Raw genomic sequence first — 22,555 nt, forward strand, 5'->3', positions numbered from 1 at the left:
TGAATAATATATTTTTCACCACACCAACTGAAAAGCTCTCTTGATTGTTCAAAAACTGATAGCAAAGTTGCATTTTATTCACATGTGAGGCAAAGTAATCAAATGCAAATTTGGAGTTGTTTTCTTATGCTTGCTGGTAGAATTGACATTTAAATGATAAATATTTAATAACATTCATTTGGATTTGATTTCGTTTGATTTTGTTTATATCTTAAATATTTTCTTTGAGTTGATGTGGTGAAAAATTTTGTGTTTCACTCGGGGGCAAATTTTGTTTAACCCTCGTACTTTGAAACCCTCGCAACGCTCAAGATTCCGTTTTTCGAACCACTCGCGACGCTCGTGGTTCAATTTTGGAATCTTTCGCTTGTTCGGGTATTAATATTAGCACGAGCGGTTAAACAATTGCCCCCTTGTAAAACAAATAACTAAGTATTTATTTCTCTATATATCGCAATAATAATTAAAAATCCATTGGTAATTGAGTTCGAATCGAAGTCGCGATAATCGCGAGTCCGCTAAGCCCTGGGATAGCGGGCCCTGTCAAAGGGCGAGATAACTCGCGGCCCTCCATCACGCGCGCACGCGCATCCCAACTAGGGTTGTCACCTTAAGTAAGAAAATTAAAAAAAAGTTTGAACAGTACGTATACCTATACTTTTATAACTAACACGGGACTTAATCGCGAGAGACTTACGTTTATTTATGGCCTGACGTTTCACGTTTGACGATCCTTAGTTACAAAAGTATGAGTGAGAATCGTGTTAGTTTAAATTACTTTAAATCAATTTAGTACGTACCTAAATGAAAAATATTTCAATTGATTTTTAATGAATGTAATAGGTATAATAGGGTACCTACTTAGACATATGATGTGTGTTGAAATATTTGTATGTTCATCTACAAATTAATTAAACTGTTATCGTCCTCCAGTTAGCAGTCAGGAAAGTAACATAGTATACCTACGGTTAATACATATATCTAGGTACGTCTAACTGCTGTTATTAAAAATCCATTCATCTTAACAAAATGACATGAGACTATCCATAGTCTCATGTAATTGATAGGGATAGTCTCCAGACTATGGTCTAAAAAAAGAATAAGGAGTTGCTTATATTAAATACCATAGCACAATAATTATATTTAAAAGCTAACGCGTTTCGCGTAAACTTGCGTAAATATTTACTTGTAATTTATCGAATCGTTATTGCACTTTATTTTTAAATTTTTAACCTACAAGCAAATTTTGTTTTGAATTTTTTAAGCGTCAATTTCACCAACTGCCAACCCTGAACACCATATTTTTTTGACAGGCGACATGAATGTAATTTCTTGTGACACCCCTGCTCCGGGTCCGATATAAAGTCGAGCTCCGATGCATTTTCGGCAATCGCACTTGAGACTGCAACTGACACAGCCGGTAACTGACATACAACCGCGATTACGACTTGTGGCTGCAGTTGACGCTCCCGGGGACTGACATAAGTACAGTAGCCATCTGAGGACTGACATACAATAGACATGGAGGCGCTAAGGAAGATCTCAGTTCTTGTGAGTGTCTAATTGTATTTTTTTATATTAATTTAGTTGATTGTGGGATGTAGCTCTTTATCCACAATTTTTATCATATTATGATTCTATTTCATCAATAATTCCGTAAATTTTTTGATGCTTAGTATTTTTTGATATTGTAGAGTTTCTAGTTAGGATTTATAGATTTTTTGGTAAGTACTTTCTTAAAATGTGGCGATAAATAACTGTTTAAAAAAACATTTATTTCAGGTCTCAGAAACCCATATTACATTTACAAAATAAAATAAAATAATATAAAACATTGATAAAAAATTAAAAATTAAAATTAAGCAGGTGCATATAGGTACATCTATACCATAAATGTACCTATTCATATAGGTTTGTTCTTTTCATAATTCACATAATATATTTTTACAGTAGTACATATGGCACTTTCCCGACCTAGTGCGGGAAAGAGCACTTTCCGTGCGTATATCGAAAGTTTAAAGGGCCATATTATGTACTGTAAAACGTTGGAACACGTGCGAATAGATAATTTGCAACTCGTGTCGATTTAAAACACTCCCTTCGGTCGTGTATTATTTTATCGACACGTTTCGAATCTCCTCTTTTCCGCACTTGTATCGTAAATAACTAATGTATAATTTTAAATAAAGAAGTAATGAACTGTTGAGTATGAGACCATTAATATGAGAAAGTACAAAATGAAAAATTATATACATCGATACAAACGCATCATTTATAATCATAATAAACTAGGTATTTTATTTTCAGTTAATCCTAGTATCAACACTACACCTCACATCCTCCCACATGATGATGGACCCCAGAACCTCCCTCCATATACCAGAGAAGATCCTCGGCGTGATCGACATTGTCCACAACCACAAGAACAAGCCTGGCCAGCAATACCAACCAGCACAGAACCAGCAATACCAGCCGCAGTACCCACAGTACTACCAGCCAGGGAATTACCAAGGACAAGCCCAGTACCAAGGGCAGTACCAAGGACAAGGGCAGCAAAATCAAGTTCAAGGTCAAAATCAGGGACAATTCTACCCAGGACCTGCCCAAGCAACATATCCTCAGAATAACGCTCCAGTATATCCTCAACCTCAACCTACTTACCCACAATATCCTGTCCAAAACGGACAGATCCAAGCACAAGGCCAGTATCAGTATCAAAATGGGTATCAAGGTCAGAATCAGCAAAATGGACAGTATCAAGGGCAAAATCAGCAAGGACAAAATCAGCAAGGGCAGTATCAAGGGCAAGCGCAAACTGGATTCCAGAATGGAAACCAATATCCTAATCAAGCTGGGCAGTTCCAGGGCCAAACTCAAGGACAAGCTACAGGCCAATATACAGGTCAAGAAGTCAGTACCGGTCAGTTTCAAGCAGTTCAAAGTACAGGCAGTCAGACCAGTGGTTTTCAGGTGACAGGAGGTCACACTGGAACCCAGGGACCCGCGTGCGTGTGCCAGGCTTGGACCAAACCGAATGCGACGAAGGGCGAGGCTGGACCTCTGGAGAAAACTGAGAACCCAGAAGTGAACGAAGTGCCTGCTAGAATGTAATAGCAAAGTTTTGTTACCGCATATTGCTTTTAGTTGAATTGTAGGATTATTTGTGTGCATTTATAATTAAGAAATAAGTTCTGTTAGTCCGTCTCGCTATAATACAGACAATGGTTATATGTAACTCTTGACAATCCAATTATCACAAAATGTATGAGACTGTACTATAGTTGGTCAAACCAATTTGTCAGTAAACATCAGGAACAAAAAAAAACTAAACTCATCCTTTTCTTTTGGGTGTACCTACACTAGTGTAAGACAAAGATAGTATAATTCTCTATATATGTTTGAACTGAGACAGTCCTTTGACACACTATAGCAAGTATAGCATCTATTTCTCATGTCAAAACTGCCGCTATAAATTTGCACTAATTTACTCGTCTCATTTATTAAATTGTCTATGCTTCAGTCAATATTTTTTTTGTTTACAAGATCTCAATCTCAACCTCAGGTGTCTTTATAAAAATACATTTTTTAAGCTTTTGCTCAAACTGTACTTAGTTAAATAAGTTATTTATTCAATTATTTCTAAGTTTTATTTATTTCATTTTCAAATAAAATTAGTTACCGTGATCGAAGAAAAACATTATTTTTGTACCAAATTTTTATTCCGCTCAGAATGAGGAATTCTTCAAAGAGCAAATTTTACGAAAAAAAAATCGAGTTCAAAATAAAAAATCGGCACATATGCCTTTTCCAAATGCGTGGTGGGTACTGAAGAAAGGTCGCAAAAACATCTGAACCCACAATCTAAAGCCTTAACAATAGAGTCCTGTTAAGATATTTCTGAGCATTTTGTTCGCTTAGAAATTTGCTGTTGACTGTAATAGTACATTACGATACAGGAAATGTTTTATTCGCACATGTGTCTATCGTACAACGATTTACAGTCCATATGGCCTTTTAAATTTTCGACACAGTATCATAATGTGCTAATTCTCGCACTAGTGCGGTAAAGTAGCACGATATGTTCTGTAAAATATAGAATTAGCATTAAGCAAAGGAGCAGCGAAAATCTAGTCACAGACATGGCGCGCAATGCCCAAATCAATTCCTCAGACAACAACCTAACCTAATGACCAGACTAAACCTAACCAAGCTATCTATTACAAACGCTAACAAAAACCAACCTTAACTCAATGCGATACGGTCCACAGCGAACGCAATTAATAAAATTGTAGTTTTGCAACCCTACAGGGAAACCAGATTAAGAAGAGCTCTCTTTACACTCACGCTTTGAGAAGGATTGTAGGAAGTAAAGGTCTTAGATACTGGCCGGTTAAAAACTAGGGCTGTACGTGCGCGCGCAGCCCTTGCGTAATCGTTACGTAAGAGGGTTGCAGGGGTATGAGGGGGAGTGCAGGGGTAAGTCTGAGGGGGGGAGTGCTAGGGCGAAGCGCGAATCGATTCTGTACCGCAGTCGGGTTTGGAGCTTGAAGATGGCGGACAAAACTAAGGTTACTGAGCAATATTACGCGCCGCCGCCCGACCTAGGAGGATGGGAGTCTTTCAGGATCTTCCTATGGAACTCGGAGACGGGACAGTTCCTTGGACGCACTGGATCGAGCTGGGGTAAGTTAAATTTAAATTTGGAACGTTGAGCGCGCGTTAATCGGTTTTAAAAATTCAAATTTGGAACGCGCGCTAATAGGATCGGTAATAAGATACGGGAAAACCCGCTAAGACCGCCAAAACTGCGTCTTAACCGTGATAAATGTATGAAAATACCCTTTGTGTTACTGTTTTTTGTCCCAAATAAATTGAAAAACAAAATTATAATAAGTTGCGGGCACCAGTAAAATAGCGTATTACGCGGGAAATCGTATTAAACGTGACCGTATTACGTGGGTTCTACTGAATTTTGTTTTTGGCAGTTTGAGGATGGTGTTATGTAATATGCGCCCATTTTTGCTGGAATTATATTGACCCATTTTTGAGAGTTACTTACATAATTTGTTTTTCTTTTGTGTTATATAATTAACATAAGTGCTAATTAGTTTTTAGTATTCAAAATATTTAACTTTGGCTCTGTAATATTTACAAATGTCATTTTATTTTATGTTAGTCTCAAAGTAAACTTGATAGATTTTTTTATTATAGCTTAATCATAAGATCAATGAACAGAAAAAAACATAATGACCCCTATAACTAAGATTTTATCACTTACTATTAATAAATTATAGTTCGGCAATCAATCGGGTTTTTTCGGTAAACATCGGAGATATTCGGAAATCCGAATCTATATTCGCAAAGATCTAGTCTATAAATTTAAACTGTTATCTGTATCTTAGTCATTAATTGAGACTATTTGAGGCTTGCTTCATTTATTAATTAACAGAAAATTAACCATTTTGGCCAGATCTTATCTCAATTTCTCTTCAAACAAAAATATACTTTATCAATAATCGAATAAGGTTGACTCTTCGCTGAAAATGCACGGTTTATCCACGCTTAAAATATCCTACTCTCTCTAACCTTATCAATCCATTTTAATCGTTTCCCAAATGTTACAAGGTTCATTTTTGAATGTAGCTCTCTCGTTTTACAACGTTTTGGATTTAGGGCGGTTTCCCGAGCTCCGATTGGTCAGCTTCTGGCTGCGCGCGCATCGTCCTTCGCCCCATCGATCCAAGGACGTCTGGATATTTATGGGTGTTAATTACCTTTTTGGCCTAGGGAAGAAAGTAGAAGATTACATCCCAATTTCTTAAGAATACTAAACTCAAGAGAGACTTGTAATAATTTGTAGGTACCTTTCTTCCAAATAGTGGTTGTCTCGTGGTACCTACTTAGTTAGTACATCTATACATATAGTCCTGGATTAAGAAGAAATAACATACGCACCTATTTAAAATGCAGAATAATGAAACTTGGTACAATTGGAAACATAATCTGTTTGGCCCGATGTTTAACTGGCAGATAATGCCTTCTGGCATTAAGTCCGCCTTTTGTACGTTATTTCTGTGCAACAAAGATAAAAAAGAAATTGGTAAAACACTGATTTAAATTTTCATGATTTTTGCACATGCACATGTTACGTATACGAAAACGGGACTTGATATAATTAAATGGAGGTATAGTGCGACATAATATAGTAGAAATTAAATAAAATTGAACTAAAAAAAATCCATACTAAATTGTTGCCATATTGTGTGACAGTTAGGTAGGTACGTAGAAAGTGGCGCCCTCAATAATTTTCTACAATTAATTTCTTGTCAGACTATTAAACAATACACTGGCGAGTTGAACCTCCTTTTTTAAGCCGGCTAAAAAGTGTGTACTGTGTACAGTCGTCAAGAAAAAAATATTGGCTACAATTTACGAAAGTGGTTTTTAACTGCCTTAGGGTGCATAAAATATCGATGTGCAGAAAACATTAGCATTTATATTAAGTATCACTTAACACACTTACACTGATTTTCAGTAAAGCGTCTTTATTATTTAAAGGAAAATTAATAATTTAGTTGTATAAAACCACAAACCACAAAGATTTATTGCTGCTAGTAACTCTTTAATGAATGCCAAAATCGTTGGTGTATAATATAATATAATCATAGTAACTTGACTTTTTAGGTGGTTGAATAGGTACCGAGTGTTCATATTTTATTCACGACAAACGCGAAATGTGACGTAAGATGAACAATATTTTAGTAAATATGTAATTTCAATGTAAGGTCTACAATTTAAGAAAAAATCCATCACCGCCTTGCTGCTAGTAGGTAATTGTTTGTCCTTAAATATTTAATTTTTATATACAAAACTAGCGACCCGCCCCGGCTTCGCACGGGATAACAAATTATTCATAAACCTTTCTCTTGAATCACTCTATCTATTAAAAAGCGGCCAAGTGCGAGTCGGACTCGCCCATGAAGGGTTCCGTATTTAGGCGATTTATGACGTATAAAAAAAAAACTACTTACTAGATCTCGTTCAAACCAATTTTCGGTGGAAGTTTACATGGTAATGTGCATCATATATTTTTTTTAGTTTTATCATTCTGTTATTTTAGAAGTTACGGGGGGGGGGACACACATTTTACCACTTTGGAAGTGTCTCTCGCGCAAACTATTCAGTTTAGAAAAAAATGATATTAGAAACCTCAATATCATTTTTGAAGACCTATCCATAGATACCCCACACGTATGGGTTTGATGAAAAAAAAAAATTTGAGTTTCAGTTCGAAGTATGGGGAACCCCAAAAATTTATTGTTTTTTTTCTATTTTTGTGTGAAAATCTTAATGCGGTTTACAGAATACATCTACTTACCAAATTTCAACAGTATAGTTCTTATAGTTTCGGAGAAAAGTGGCTGTGACATACGGACGGACAGACAGACGGACAGACGGACAGACAGACAGACAGACATGACGAATCTATAAGGGTTCCGTTTTTTGCCATTTGGCTACGGAACCCTAAAAAGCGGCCAAGTGCGAGTCGGACTCGCCCATGAAGGGTTCCGTATTTAGGCGATTTATGACGTATAAAAAAAAACTACTTACTAGATCTCGTTCAAACCAATTTTCGGTGGAAGTTTACATGGTAATGTACATCATATATTTTTTTTAGTTTTATCATTCTCTTATTTTAGAAGTTACAGGGGGGGGGGACACATTTTACCACTTTGGAAGTGTCTCTCGCGCAAACTATTCAGTTTAGAAAAAAATGACATTAGAAACCTCAATATCATTTTTGAAGACCTATCCATAGATATCCCACACGTATGGGTTTGATGAAAAAAAAAAATTTGAGTTTCAGTTCGAAGTATGGGGAACCCCAAAAACTTATTGTTTTTTTTCTATTTTTGTGTGAAAATCTTAATGCGGTTCACAGAATACATCTACTTACCAAGTTTCAACAGTATAGTTCTTATAGTTTCGGAGAAAAGTGGCTGTGACATACGGACGGACAGACAGACGGACAGACAGACAGACAGACAGACATGACGAATCTATAAGGGTTCCGTTTTTTGCCATTTGGCTACGGAACCCTAAAAACCGCATCTAAATCCGTTGCGTAGTTTTAAACATCTAAGCTTACATAGGGACAGATAGACAGCGGGAGCGACTTTGTTTTATACTACGTAGGGAAGTAATGAATAATAAAAATGTGTATGAGAACTAAAATAAGTGGACAATTTATCACTGTTATCAACGTAGTTGTATATTCCGGAAATGAGTCTTAAAATCCCTTTTGATAGCAATTATCAGAAATGCAAAATACAGTTTACAACACATAAAGAACAAAACGTAGGTACATAGGTACATAAATATTCCATTATGTTTGGGAGTAACATTTTTTGGCATAACGAAATAACTTATGAGTACCCGAATGTCCCGAATACAATTATATGGGGTTTTTTTTTTTAAAAAATGTATCATTAACTTTTTTTCGAAAAACCATCAATTTAGGGTTATTTAGAATCAGCATCAAGAGTACTGTTTAATGAGACAAAGTAAAAAAGTGTCCCCAGTTTTTCATTCAATTTTTGGGTGTCAGTTTTGTAACGGTCCATACGCAATCACAAAAAAATCACCCCCGAAAATTTTACTCGATCCCGAAAACAGTTGAAATTACAAAACTAAATTTTCAACAACACATTTTGCAATTAATTTAAAAGTCCTCAAACAAGCAACATAGCGTTCCGCGCATGTCACGGCGCATATGCCGCGACCTACCCCAGCACACGCCCACGGAAAAGCGTAATTATAGTGCATGCAGGTAATGCAGGCCTTTGAGGGAAATTGGGTTTTACGGAGTTATCGATTTATATTAATGCGAGCTATTCGACTCTTTGAACGCGCGGCATAGCGGCAAAACACGATACAAAGCGGAAAATGCTTACTACGCTACAGGGTAGCGGGAAAAATGAGCCGTACAGTATGATAAATGGACGACATTTAGGGGAAATACAGCATTACACAAATGTCATTAATTTCGGACTTTATGGAAATAAAAAGTCATTTAAGTATATGACAGTTTTTGGGAATGGTTCCTTTTTATTAAACATCGTCCACAAAATTTTAAAATCGAGTTAGGGCAACGTCCATTGTAGAATGCTAATTTCGATGAATTCTGTGCCCGTACAAACAGCAACACCCTTAACTTTCCATCGGTGGTGGACCTTATGCCTTTGTAATAAGGTTTACGAATTGTCAGTTAACAGAGTGGGCGATGGGATACTGTACTGTTAGTTGGAAACTAGTAGGTACGAGAGCTAAAGAAGACTAATTTGAGTTCGATTCCCAGTCCCAGGCATAGACCCGCATGCCGAGAACTTACATTAGATTACCTAACCTTTTATCTAACAATGTATTCATTTAATATAGGTTTTCGTTTTAAAGTGTTCAATAACTATCTACTATTAGAAAACATTGCCTTCAAAATTTTTCGGTTCCACGACTCACGTTCTAAACCCACCTCTTCTATTTTCTCCTGTCCTGTGGCAAACAGTATGCTAAAAATTCTTTTGACAGTACATATGGTGCGTGCGTAAAATAGCACTTTTCGTGCGTATGTCGAAACTTTAAAGTGCCATATATATGTACTGTAAAACGTTGTTCGATACACGTACGAATAGGTAATTCGCAACTCGTGTCGATTTAAAACACTCCCTTCGGTCGTGTTTTAATTTATCGCCACTCGTTTCGAATTTCCTCTTTTTCGCACTTGTATCGAAAATCACTATTTTAGGCGCAATGGCACTGTATGTATAATGATATTAATAATATAATGAATCGCTTAATGATACAGATATTTTTGTTTATAGTTTGTCCGTTTTCAAGAAAAATAAAATCGGCAAATTTTATTTTCTAGAAATGAATAGGTTTCTAGTAATAGTTTGCATAATTTTGTTACTTTTTTTTTGCGTGTACTACACAACTAAAACGGGTTATTTATAATAAGTAAACTACAATTCCTTGTAATAGTTTTCTTAGTATGAAACTTTAGGCCTATTTTTAGTTCAGTTTTGTAAGACTCATTTGTAAAAGGCTGTTTGTTTTCTAAATTAATTAAAAAAGAATAATAATTTCCTTAATATTGTCTTCGGTTACCGCGATATTTACTCATGAAATAAAACTATTAGAACGTATTATATCGCGTAGGTATATTTAATTTATACTACATCCCGAGTCCCGACGTTTCGAACCTTTTACAGCGTTCGTATCAATTCAAAATATTCAAATACGCGATATAATCCGTTTTAATAGTTTTATTTCAATAATTTCCTTATAAAATTGGCGTTAATCTTCTTCAAGTCTGTCGATGTAGCAATGTAAAGCAAACTAAAGTATGGTATCCCTAGGAAACGAACAAAAAGCAGCAATGTACATCGAACAACGATAAAATGTAAACAAAACAGTTCCACGGATAAGATATAGGTAAATGACACGCGATTTTCGAATAATTCAAACGTAGTGTGCTAACTCGCGATTTTTCAAATTTGCCGCCTTTTTCTACTAACAAGATTTGCTTGAACAAGTATATAGATTATCGGTCCCAGGGTGTCACTTATCGCCGCGCGGCCCCGTGCCTATTACCGTGTTAATGAGTTCGCAATGTTCGCACCCTTAATTAGTGAACGTCGCGTCAATGTACTAATCACCAAAAATTAAGATGCATTGCGGTATGAAGGATAATAGAGCTTTGGCTGATGATGTTAAAGTGCTTTTTAATACGGAGTCTAATTTGAATCAAGATAGCGATACACCTATCTAAATCAGTCTTGCTGGTAGGAATAAGATTACAATTATTAATACATTACCTATTATTATGGAAGTTTCATACACGAAGCATTTTTTGGAACAACTAACTGAATTATACAAATATTCATATTCAAATCGGCTAAAAACACGGTAATACGAATGTAATTACTTACTTAATTAAAAAGGGCTTCTCGTTTCCGGAAACTTTATAAAAAGGCTGTATTTTAGAAACAACTGTGAGCCTAGCCAAGATGATAATCGTTGATAGTTCAGAAACGCCAAAAGTATGGAAATAGTCACGTGACTTTTCATAGCAGCTGTAATCCCGATAGAGTCTCTTCGGAAAGAGAAGAGTCGTGGAATGTATGGGGCCCAATACATTCCACGACTCTTCTCTTTCCGAACAGACTACATTTTTTGCTTTTTGATTGACATTTGTCGGTGTACAATTTTGTCATCGTGGCTATTTGGCTAAGCTCCCTGGTACAGCCACATTTTTCGCTTGGACGCGGCGCTGCGCTGTCCAAAGCGGGGCAAGATCGATTTCATAAATTGATCTCAAGTGGCGTTATTGGGAGTTTCCTAATGGATCATACTGACCGCATTTCCACTAAACTCTCATTTGCTAAGCTCCGGTAACAGTCTAATTGTAAAGGGGCCCACTGATTACCAGTTACAGTACGGGAATTTGCGAATAGGTATACATAGCCAGGGGTATGAAATTGCTGTAGAATGACTCACTTCGGTTAAGGTTTTCCAAAAATTATTCTTCTATTGTAGTGTCACCATTTACGTGAATGTTTGAGAAAAACATTAATAAATCTCTATTATTTTGTCCCTAGCCAAAATCCTGCTATTCTACTTGATCTTCTACGCGTGCCTGGTGGGCTTCTTCGCCGGGCTTCTAGCCGTCTTCTACCAGACCCTGGACATGAAGGTGCCTAAGTGGCAGCTGGACAGCTCCATCATCGGCAGCAACCCTGGTAAGAACTGCTTAACTTCTAAGTTTGTGTGGCTACTGGCCTTTTGCTGGGTGTCAGACTCTGGACAGCAGTGTCTGGACCAGGGATGTAACGGATGTGGTTTTATCGGAACCGAAAACGGAAACAGATGTTTTCAGTTTAGTTTATCGGAATCGGAAACGGAAGCGGAACCAGAAACGGAACCGAAAACGGAACCGGAACCAGAATCGAACCTGAGTGATAGATAAAGTAGGTGGACGAGATGTTATAGTCCGTGGTGCGACAAAAAAGTGCGATTTACGGGAAATGATGTTGATGGAATTTCCTTTTGCACAGTTACTCCTTTTGACTCACAGATTAATTTAGGAAGGGGAGCCAACCGAATTTCTGATGCAAAATTGACTTAAGGGAAGATGCCCCCCGAAATTTGTAAAAAATAAAGTTTTACTGTAGTATCGATATTTTCGTGTAACTCAAAGATGCAATTAAGAATTCAATTGGCTTCTCTAACCTAAGTCAATCTGTGAGTCAAAAGGAGCAATTCTGCAAAAGAAAATTCCATCATCATCATTTGCCGTATAATTAAGTGAACACCACGGACTATAAGGGTAGGTCTATTAAAAACAAAATTCCAAATCGAACTTTGAAACTGATTTTGATTTTATTGTTCTTTTTTTTAGTCACTAACATTCACCACACACCGTAGCCTGTACTGTCCGTAGGTACACATTAGGCCAAGAACGCACCACGATTTTTGTCGCGCGATTATTTTGTCGCAGAAATGCAACGTATGTGTTTATATGCCAGTGCGCGCACATGCGACAAGAAAATATGTATTACAGCGCGATTTTAAAATCGCGTCGCACGATTTAAAATCGTGGTGCGCACTTGGCCTTACGCAACACAACACATACGAATAGGTAGTTTTAATTTCAATAGGTAACACGAATAATACTAAACAACAAATTAGTGCAGCACGTGGCAAGCGGGGCGATGAGCGAATGACTGGTAGGTATAAACCTGTTTGTTTTTGATGGACGCTGCTCATGTCCCGCTGCCGCGCTAAGCATTGACATCAGATATACTTCCGTTTCAAAAGTAACGGAACCGGAACAGAAACGGATGTGTAATACCAAACGGAAGTTCCGACTTAACGGAAACGAAAACGGAGCTCCGTAACATCCCTGGTCTGGACACCAACTCGACAGGTGGCAGCTAAAGAAGTTTGAGGTTACAGTTAACTATTGAACCTGAAGAACTTTCTTGTAAAACACTATATTTGTATCAAGAATTTACAGTTGGTCTTATTGCCAATACGTCAGGATCTTATGATGGGATCCTGGTGAAAAGGAGGGGTTTGGGTAGGTATTTTTAATGCAATTTTGTTCGGAAAGCTCTTTGATGAAGTGGAACTGCTGAAGAAGACCATAAAGCGACAAACTGTTTAAGGAAATGAATCCTTTTGTTAAAGGTTATTTTACTTATTAGTGATTTTTCCCATTGGTCCCATTGGTCAAACCGGGGATCCGGCAGACCCCGTCGGCGGTGGCGGGATAACTTGTCCAAGACCTTGCTCCTCCTCCTTCCTCCTTTCCAGAGTCCTTTTTGAGAGACTGGCCAGTTGTACCTCAAAACCGCGACGAGTCGAAGAAGAGGGGGGAGGCCTTTGCCCAGCAGTGGGACACAACTCACGCAACAGGCTGGTAATCATAAATTTCCCATTGGTCCCCAGGTCTTGGATTCCGGCCGACGCCCGAGACGTCCAACGTGGAGAGCACCCTGATCTACTACAGAGCCAACGACAAGGGCTCCGTGCTCAAGTGGGCTAAGGTCATCGACGAGTTCTTGTACAGTGAGTACCTTTTTTTTAAAAGAGGGAAAATGCTTTACGCAAACTTGCTGAGCCGAACGGAGCCGAGAACGCCCGAAGGCGGCAGTTTCTCTCCCCTGATACAGGCGTATTTATGAAGAATAATTGAGAGGGTACACATTAAAGTCGTATAAATAAGATAATCTGGTAAACTAATGAAATTTCAAACCTTCCAGCTTACCGCCGCAAGGGCAGCGGCAGCGGCGAGGTGCCCGGCGCGGAGAACCGTGTGTCCTGCGGCTTCAACTCGGGCCCGCTGGGCGAAAAGCAGGTCTGCGACGTGCCCGTCGACGACTTCAAACCCTGCACCCCTGGCAACGAGTACAACTATGCGCAAAGCGCGCCCTGCGTGTTCTTGAAGCTCAATAAGGTAAGGGATGTTTCTTATGGGTGTTCTTTAGGACCTTTAGCTAACATGACTTCATCCGTGTAGAAATCGTAAAAAATCAACCCTATTTTCACTCCCCTAAGGGTATTTTTGAAGTGAAAACTTCTTTAGCGGCGCTGGGCATTTTTTGAGGTGGGGAAAAAATGATAAACTCGAGACAGCATAAGGCGATCACGTGACCGTAAGGAGCGTAAGGCGATCACGTGACCGTAAGCCCCGTAAGATGGCCACTCATAATTTAAATGGCATTTAAATCTATAAAGAAAAACTCAATGATATTTGACATTTATGTTGCGGACTCCTTTTCAAGACTTTACCTATGTTCAAATAATTTGACGTTGTCATGGCAGTATGTAAATAAACATGTCAATGAAAAAGTGTGATCTTATTTGAGAATGATAATAATATATAATAAATAAATAGAATACCTCCGCTAAACGTATGTATCGTGTTACCGGGCGTCGGTAACATAGTGAGGTGAGTTTTCACTTCTATCGGCACTCCTGGAGTGCAACGGTTTTTACTTTTTTTTTTATTTGTAAGTTTATGTATTTGTAATCACTCTAGAAATTAAGGTAATACTTACTTATCACGAGCACTATTATTCTACTGTCTGTCAAAAATTCAATTACGTCATATGAGCCCGATCTCGAGGGGCATAAAATAAAACTAATAACTACCGAAAAGTATAACTATCCATTTTATGACGATGGTCGATGGCACTGAATTTGGCATCCGTATTATGACTAGGTTACGAGTAAGTATGTCTTAAAAAAACAAATTCATTTAAAAATCAAACCCCACTTCCCTTGAAAACCTAAATCTTTTAAAGTTTACAGACTTTTTCCTTGCTTTTCCAGTACCTACCAATCTATCAATCTATATATATATATATATATATATATATATATATATATATATATAATTATAAATGCAAGTGTCCTGACTGACTGACCGACTGACTGACTGACTGACTGATTCATCAACGCAGAGCCGAAACTACAAAAGCTATAAAGTTGAAATTTGCACACTAGGTTGCATTTATAAAGTGTACAAGAGATAAGAAGCGATTTTGAAAAATTCAACCCCTAAGGGGGTTAAAAAGGGGATGAAAGGTTGTATGGGGTACAAGTTTTATTTTAAGCTAGGAATTTGAAACTTTGTAATAATGTATTATATTAAAAAACAAGAAAATTAATTTTAGCGTTTTCGAAAATTCATCCCCCAAGGTGGTGAAAAAGGGGTTGAAAGTTTATATGGAGATCAAAGATTTTTGTGAGTGTGGGACTTGAAACTTTGTATATGGGGATATTATTATAAGACAGGAAAAGTAATTTCAGCGTTTTTGAAAATTCATCCCCTAACAGGGTTAAAAAGGGGTTGAAAGTTTATATCCATTAGAAATGCTTTGAAACTTCTTAGAAAGGCATAATAGCCGATTACAAAAAAATGTAATTGCGATGTTTTAGGAAATTCAACCCCTAAGGGGGTAAAAAAGAGGATGAAACTTTGTCCTGGGGTGCAAATTTTATTTTAAACTAGGACCTTGAAACTTCGTAAAAATGTATTAAATTAAAAAAGAAGAAAACCAGTTTCAGCGTTTTTAAAAATTCATCCCCCGAGGTGGTGAAAAAGGAGTTGAAAGTTTGTACGGAGATCAAATATTTTTGAGAGTACGGGACTTGAATCTTTGTATAAAGCCATATTATTAGAACACAAGAAAAGTTATTTCAGCGTTTTTAAAAATTCATTCCTTAAAAGGGTTAAAAAGGGGTTGTAAGTTTGTATGGAGATCAAACATTTTTTTGAGTGCGGGACTTGAATCTTTGTATAAAGGCATATTATTAAAATACAAGAAAAGTAATTTCAACGTTTTTGAAAAGTCATCTCTCAAGGTGGTGAAAAAGGGGTTGAAACTTTGTATGGAGAACAAACATTTTTGTGAGGGCGGGGCTAGAATCTATGTATAAAAGCATATTATTAGAATACAAGAAAAGTAATTTCAGCCTTATATAAAAATCATCCTATAAAAGAGTTAAAAAGGGGTTGAAAGTTTGTATGGGGTTCCAATTTTATTTTAAGCTAGGAACTTGAAACTTCGTAAAAAGGGTATTTAATTAAAAGAGAAGATAACTATTTCAGCTTTTTTGAAAATACATCTCTCAAGGTGGTGAAAATGGGGTTGAAAGTTTGTATGGAGATCAAACATTTTTGTGAGTGCGGGTCATGAGTCTTTGTACAAAAGCATATTATTAGAATACAAGTAAAGTAATTCCAGCGTTATTAAAAAATCATCCTTTAAAAGGGTTAAAAAGGGGTTAAAAGTTTGTATGGGGTTCAAAAATTTTATTTTGCATCGGGCCCGATTTTTTTAAAATAGTGGACTTGAAAATCTTCTAAGGGAGAGGGATTCTATCGACAACATTTTTTTTTCAGTTAGGGGCTTGAAACTTCATGAGTAGTTTGTGACAGACAAATCTCATGCTTTGTATAATTATTAACAAATTATTAACATTCCCTACTGCTATCGTCTTTAGGTAGTCGCCGATATCTGGTAGGCTTAGGGCATGGCAATTAAAGAAGAAGAAGAAGACTACTATATTTTGCCGCATTAATGCTCTATCTATGCTCATGTAGAATATATTACCACCAACATACAAATCCACGCGGACGAAGTCGCGGGAAACAGCTAGTTGTATAATATAAGTAACAAGTAAAGTGTCATACTAAAGGCTGATTTAGACGGCGCGCGAACTCGAATGCGATTTTAGTTGAATTGCGGACCAATCAAAAACCGCAATGTAATGAAACTCGCATGCGAGTTCTCGCATCGTCTAAATGAGCCCTAAAGGAGTTGTCTCCTGCAGATTTTCAACTGGAAGCCGAACCTGTACAACACCACCGACGACCTGCCCGGCAACATGCCAGAAGACCTTAAGCATCACATCAAATCTAAAGTGAGTAGGCTTCATTAAGATAAGATAAGATAAAGATAAAAGATAGTTTATTCAAGTAAGCATAATTACAATGCGCTTATGAACGTCAAATAAAGCTAGGTAGACCGGTATTACGTTTAATGCAACACATTTAAGCTTGCATGCACAACGCTTCTTGACTAAATGATTTATTCCCGCTACACAAAGGTTGTCTGTAAGAGATCGCTCTTCAGTGATGAGACCGTTGTCTACCTCTAGGTAGTCAGTCTGCCTCTCCTTAATAAGCTGTATCTGGGCTATTTTATTTAAAGTTGTCCCCTACACTTTTTTTTCAATTTGTGAATTTCTATGTTATTTCTACTCAGAATCACGAGCTCTTTCTATCCTAAAAGTGTCCCAAGGTTTTTGTCCCATTACGTTACCATTTTTCATAGACTTTGTATGGCGGTCACGGAATGGAAAGATCGAAAAATGTATGGAAATTTTGGGGCACTTTTTTTCTCCTATTAGGATCATAAGAGCTCATGCATGATTATGAATAGAAATAACATAAAAAATCCCAATTTTGAAAAATAAAAGTGTAGGGGACAACTTTTTTAAATAAAATGGCCCATCTTTTACTGATGTGAGACTATCTATCTAAGGTCACTGCGGGCAAGACCGTCTACAGTCCGTCAACACGTTATAACTTTTGAATTTGAAGGCGTATGCCGCTTTGGAGTCGTCGATTAATCAGTTTTGCGCGTTAGTTCCCTCACTCTAAAACAGATGGCGCTGTGACAACCAATTTCAGAGCAATCCGCCTAAATAAGTCACTTCGTGTTTTGAACTCGAAGTCATAGTTCGACAGCCGTTCGAAAAAAAATTATTAAAAATAGTTTTTGAAAAGATTGTGCATCAGTAAGTACCTACGTAAGTAGCATAAGAACCAGTTATCTTTATTCTGTGTTTAAAATATCAGAAATTGGCTTAGATTTGTAATTATACGTTCCACCATTTATCACATTAAAATTTGACTAAGTTTGAAAGTCCGTCTATTATGTACAAGGCAAGTCCGTCATATGACTTTCGTTAAATCAGAGATTACCAACTGTTTTGCGATTTTAATATTATAACGATTTGATAAGGTATCGACAAATCCTCCTGGCATTGCGCATGATGTTAGTTTCCTAAATTTTCATCTCAGTAAATTAAAAGAAACGAATAAAGTAGGTACATTTTAAAATTTCTATTGGTCTTTTATTTCGGAAATCCAAAAAATTATTACGTGTAATTATTAGCCATAAAAGGTTTACCACCCCATTTTCGTAGTATATTTGCCTTGCCTTTATATTAGAAAAATGGCGTTTATTTCGAATCAGAACCCTATATTAACAAGTTGAAAGTACACTTTTCATTGTCTTGATTCATTCTCTTTAGGAATTCGACTACGAACATATACCCATAGATTGGCTGATATCATTACTAGACGGACTTCCCTTAAACTACAAGGGAAGTCCGTCTACTCGCCGATTTTTTAAAAATACTAATGTTTTTGCTTAATTTATGATTAAAATGATCTGTCACTATGGCTAAGCTATTAATTATTAAATTCTTCATCGTATGCGATTACAAACGGTAACGTAGGTGAATAATTAACGCAACTAGATCACTCTAAAGTAGAAAAAAAAATAAAGTATCCCGGTCTTACCCGCAGTGACCTTATACCTTTTTTCTCCAGGCCGGCCAGAATGAAGCAAACATGGTGTGGGTGTCCTGTGAGGGTGAGAACTCCGCTGACAAGGAGAACATCGGGCCGATCATCTACATCCCGCAGCGCGGGTTCCCTGCCTACTACTACCCCTTCACCAATAAGGATGGCTATCTCAGCCCGCTGGTCGCTGTGCTCTTTGAGAAGCCAAGGAGTAAGTATTCTTGTAATGTCCTAATTCAACTATTCATTATAGGTCAATCAACTATTTCTTGTTGTTATTCTGTCCCATCAGCGAGGAGACAATAGTAGCATATATTGTTAGAAGAACTGCTGTACCATGTTCTACTAACATGCTCAGTAGATGTCCCATTATGGGAAGGTCTTATAACGACCATAAAATGCAAGTTTGGTTCATTTAAACACGAAAAACCTAGAATTTTAAGAGTGATTCAGGAGACCGTAACCATAGCAACGTGTGACAAGAAAAAGTTGATTAACCCTTAATGGGATGAGAACCCCATCGACGTAGAAAACATCGAGCTAACAATACCTCCCCCGGCGTGGCGCGGGCTGCCTGCCTACCACTACCCCTTCACCAATAGGGATGGCTATCTCAGCCCGTTGGTAGTTGTGCTCTTTTAAGCTTATTTAAAAAAAAATATGCCTATATTATTAACTTACATCATTATTTACAGTAACAGAACCACTGCATTTGTCCTTTCGTTTTTTACTGCAAATCCATAAAGATGTTGGAGTATTTCTGTGATCTTTATGTTTATAAAATTGGTATCCGTTGTATAACAAGATAGTTCCTCCTTTTCTTCGTATTATTTTAACGCGTTCCTCATTCATTTTGTAATATTTATGTATTAACTTATTACATAAATCTTTACGAACACACAATAATCAGAAAATCTAGAATAATGACTTTGACATGACATAGGTAGTGACGCAGGGCATAAATCATAAAGTGCTAAGAGATTGTATATCTAATATAACAACAATATATACTGGATCAACCAAATCTTGTCAGTAGTAAAAGGCGGCAAATTTGAAAAATCGCGGGTTAGCAACACTGTGTTCGAATAATTCCAAAATCGCGTGTCATCTGTGTGTTATCTGTGGAATGTGGATCGTGAATGACAGCCATCATCTTATTGTTTACATTCTGAATCGTTTCTATTTCAAGAGAAATTTCTGCTGTCACCATTAAATACCAAGATTATGCATGACCTCAAGCAAAGCTAAGGTGCCTACAATGTACAATCATTCTCGTTGACGGTAAATATTACTAAAATTTGAGGTTATGATAATTCATTCGAACTGACGTATGAAGGGCGGAAAAATAAACACGTTATGGTTCGATGTACATTGCTGCTTTTCTTAGCGCAATTCTGCCTGAATTCTGCTCATTGGGTGTTACATGGTGTTACCCTACTTTAATTTGCAGTACATTGCTACTGACAAGATTTGCTTGACGCACTATATCTTCTAATCTGCAAAATATAACAGCGGTGGTCAACGGGTAAAACACAGTTTTTTTCAATTACCCGTAGTCCCATTTCGGTGCAGTGGGTCTACGGGAAAAAAAAATTACCCGTGGTCCCCCGTGGTACAAAAGCCGTGGTACCACGGTTAAAACCCGTTATTTAACGGGATGAGAACCCCATCGACGTGAAAAACATCGAGCTAATGACCTTCCTAGAAATTAGGCTCTTCTGATGAATACATTTTTGTTTTTCTCTCTCTACATTCATTAAAAGTTACCATTAAAAACATATATGTAGATGGCACTAGTCTCGCTCGCTATATCGTAATTCCGTAAGGAATTCGTATAGGAGGTGCAAGCCCCGCAAGCGCATAATGCTTGCTCTTAGAGTTGGTCAAAGACGCCTAGTCTTAGTAAGATGGCATATACGAGGGTTGTTTGAGAAGTAACTTGGTTTCATATCAAAAAATAATAATATTGCAAATGTATTTATTTTATTTCTCTACGTAATCCCTCCGAAGTTCTACGCACTTGTCCCAACGAGTCTGCAACTTCTCTATGCCTTCACGGAAGTGCGTTTCTTCAAGGGCCTCGAAATACGCATTGACCTCCCATATAACCTCCTCATCGGACTTAAAATTTCGCCCTAAGAGAAATGTTTTCAGTTTCGGGAAGAGGTGATAGTCCGACGAAGCCAAATCTGGTGAATAAGTAGGGTGTGGAAGAAGTTCCAATCGTAACTCCGACAATTTTTGTGCAGCGACACGACTTGAATGCACCGGAGCGTAGTCATGGTGAAAAATCACATTATTTTTTGCCAAACCTGGACGTTTTTCAGCTATTGCCGCCTGTAACTGATCCAAAAGTGATGCGTAGTATGCTCCAGTTATAGTTTTTCCCTTGGCCAGGTAGGCAATTAAAAGTATCCGTTTGCGTCCCAAAACACAGACGCCATCACCTTTCCAGCAGACGGAATGCATATGACTTTCTTTGGAGTTGGCTCACCATGACCAGCCCATTGTTTCGACTGATGTTTCGTCTCCGGGATGTAGTGATGGATCCAGGTTCCATCCATAGTAACAAAACGGCGAATAAAATCTGTTGGATTTTTTTTAAACACCTGCAAATCTTCATCAGATGTTCACATGCGAATACGTATTTGTTCTGGAGTCAGTAATCGCGGCACTTACCTTACACAAAGCTTTTTCTTGTGCAAATCGTCGTGTTAAATAAAATGCACCCGCTCAGAAGAGATGTTTGTGGCTTCAGCTAATTCGCGTATTTTCAATCTTCGGTCGGCTAAAACTAAATCATGGATTTTATCGATGATTTCGGGTAAAAGTGCTGTTTTCGGGACTCCAGGGCGAGGTGCATCTTTAATGCATGTCCTGCCTCGCTTAAACTCATTTACGCAAAGTCAAATCGTTCCCTAGGAAGGACACGAACTACCCAACGTAGGTAAAATCCTTTTATGGATGTGTTTCACAGTTTGGCCTTCCAAAAAAAGAACTGAAAAACTCCACGAATTACAATTTTCTCCATTTTCCCGCGTAACTCAGACCAGTTTTGTTTGAACTACTGTCAAATGTCAAATTCCTGCCAAAAATGACATGACGCCACATATTAAATATGTTTAATTACTAAACTAAATCAATACATACAGAGTTGACGCCAACGCCATCTATACGTAGCCGAAACAAGTTACTTCTCAAATTACCCTCGTAGGTAGTCGAGAAATTGGGACGGACGCGGTCCACCGTGGCGGGGAGGCTAAGGGGTTCAAGGTGTTAGCCCGGATTGCTAAAGACGCCGGTTCGTATCCGGCTTTCACCACGGAGGGCTTCTTCACTTTTTATTTAATATATGACATCTATTTTCAGTTTATCATTAAAAAACCTTTGTAATTTGCAGCGGGCGTCCTGATCAACATCGAGTGCAAGGCGTGGGCCAAGAACATCTTCTACGACCACTACGAGCGGCGCGGCTCAGTCCACTTCGAGCTGATGGTTGACAGCGCTTAAGCAACCAGCGCGGCGCAGGCGGCAACCGCGCAGCCCTGCCACCAAGACTGCTGAATGAGTGTGTGATTGGTGGATTAACCACTCCTTTTCACTGTGGTTCTTAACTGGTCACTTCAAGTGGTCTACGAATTATTATTTACCACCAGGGAGCCTGTGAATGGGTGTGTGAAGTTTTGATTAACCACTCTTTAACTGTGGTATCTAATTGATACTCCCTGGACATCAAGTGGTTCACGAATAATTTACTAAAATAAAATGAGGCTTCAAAATTACCTCCAAAGTCTCGGAACGGCATTCTTTTTGTGGTCTTGAAGACAGAATGCCTAGAGTTGACATTAACATCTAGCGCGGTTTTCTCAAACTTTCTGCATTTGATGTTAT

The 22,555-nt window shown here is 37.7% G+C and overlaps 2 protein-coding genes across 2 annotated transcripts; both read left to right on the plus strand.

The window, feature by feature from the left end:
- Positions 1–1,527: 1,527 nt before the first annotated feature.
- Positions 1,528–3,157, plus strand: LOC134648530 (uncharacterized). Its single transcript, XM_063503052.1, has 2 exons — positions 1,528–1,551; positions 2,308–3,157. Exon 2 carries the CDS (start codon positions 2,347–2,349, stop codon positions 3,109–3,111), a length of 765 nt encoding a protein of 254 aa, XP_063359122.1. The 5' UTR covers positions 1,528–1,551; positions 2,308–2,346; the 3' UTR covers positions 3,112–3,157.
- Positions 3,158–4,506: 1,349 nt separating this feature from the next.
- LOC134648357 (sodium/potassium-transporting ATPase subunit beta-2-like) lies at positions 4,507–22,286 on the plus strand. The gene is made up of 7 exons (XM_063502875.1): positions 4,507–4,683; positions 11,658–11,798; positions 13,510–13,629; positions 13,824–14,017; positions 16,903–16,992; positions 18,692–18,875; positions 22,065–22,286. Exons 1-7 carry the CDS (start codon positions 4,551–4,553, stop codon positions 22,172–22,174), a joined length of 972 nt encoding a protein of 323 aa, XP_063358945.1. The 5' UTR covers positions 4,507–4,550; the 3' UTR covers positions 22,175–22,286.
- The last annotated feature ends 269 nt before the right edge of the window (positions 22,287–22,555 follow it).

The sequence above is a fragment of the Cydia amplana genome, chromosome 5 (genome assembly GCF_948474715.1).
Source record: "Cydia amplana chromosome 5, ilCydAmpl1.1, whole genome shotgun sequence".
NCBI classification, from domain to species: Eukaryota; Metazoa; Arthropoda; class Insecta; order Lepidoptera; family Tortricidae; genus Cydia; species Cydia amplana.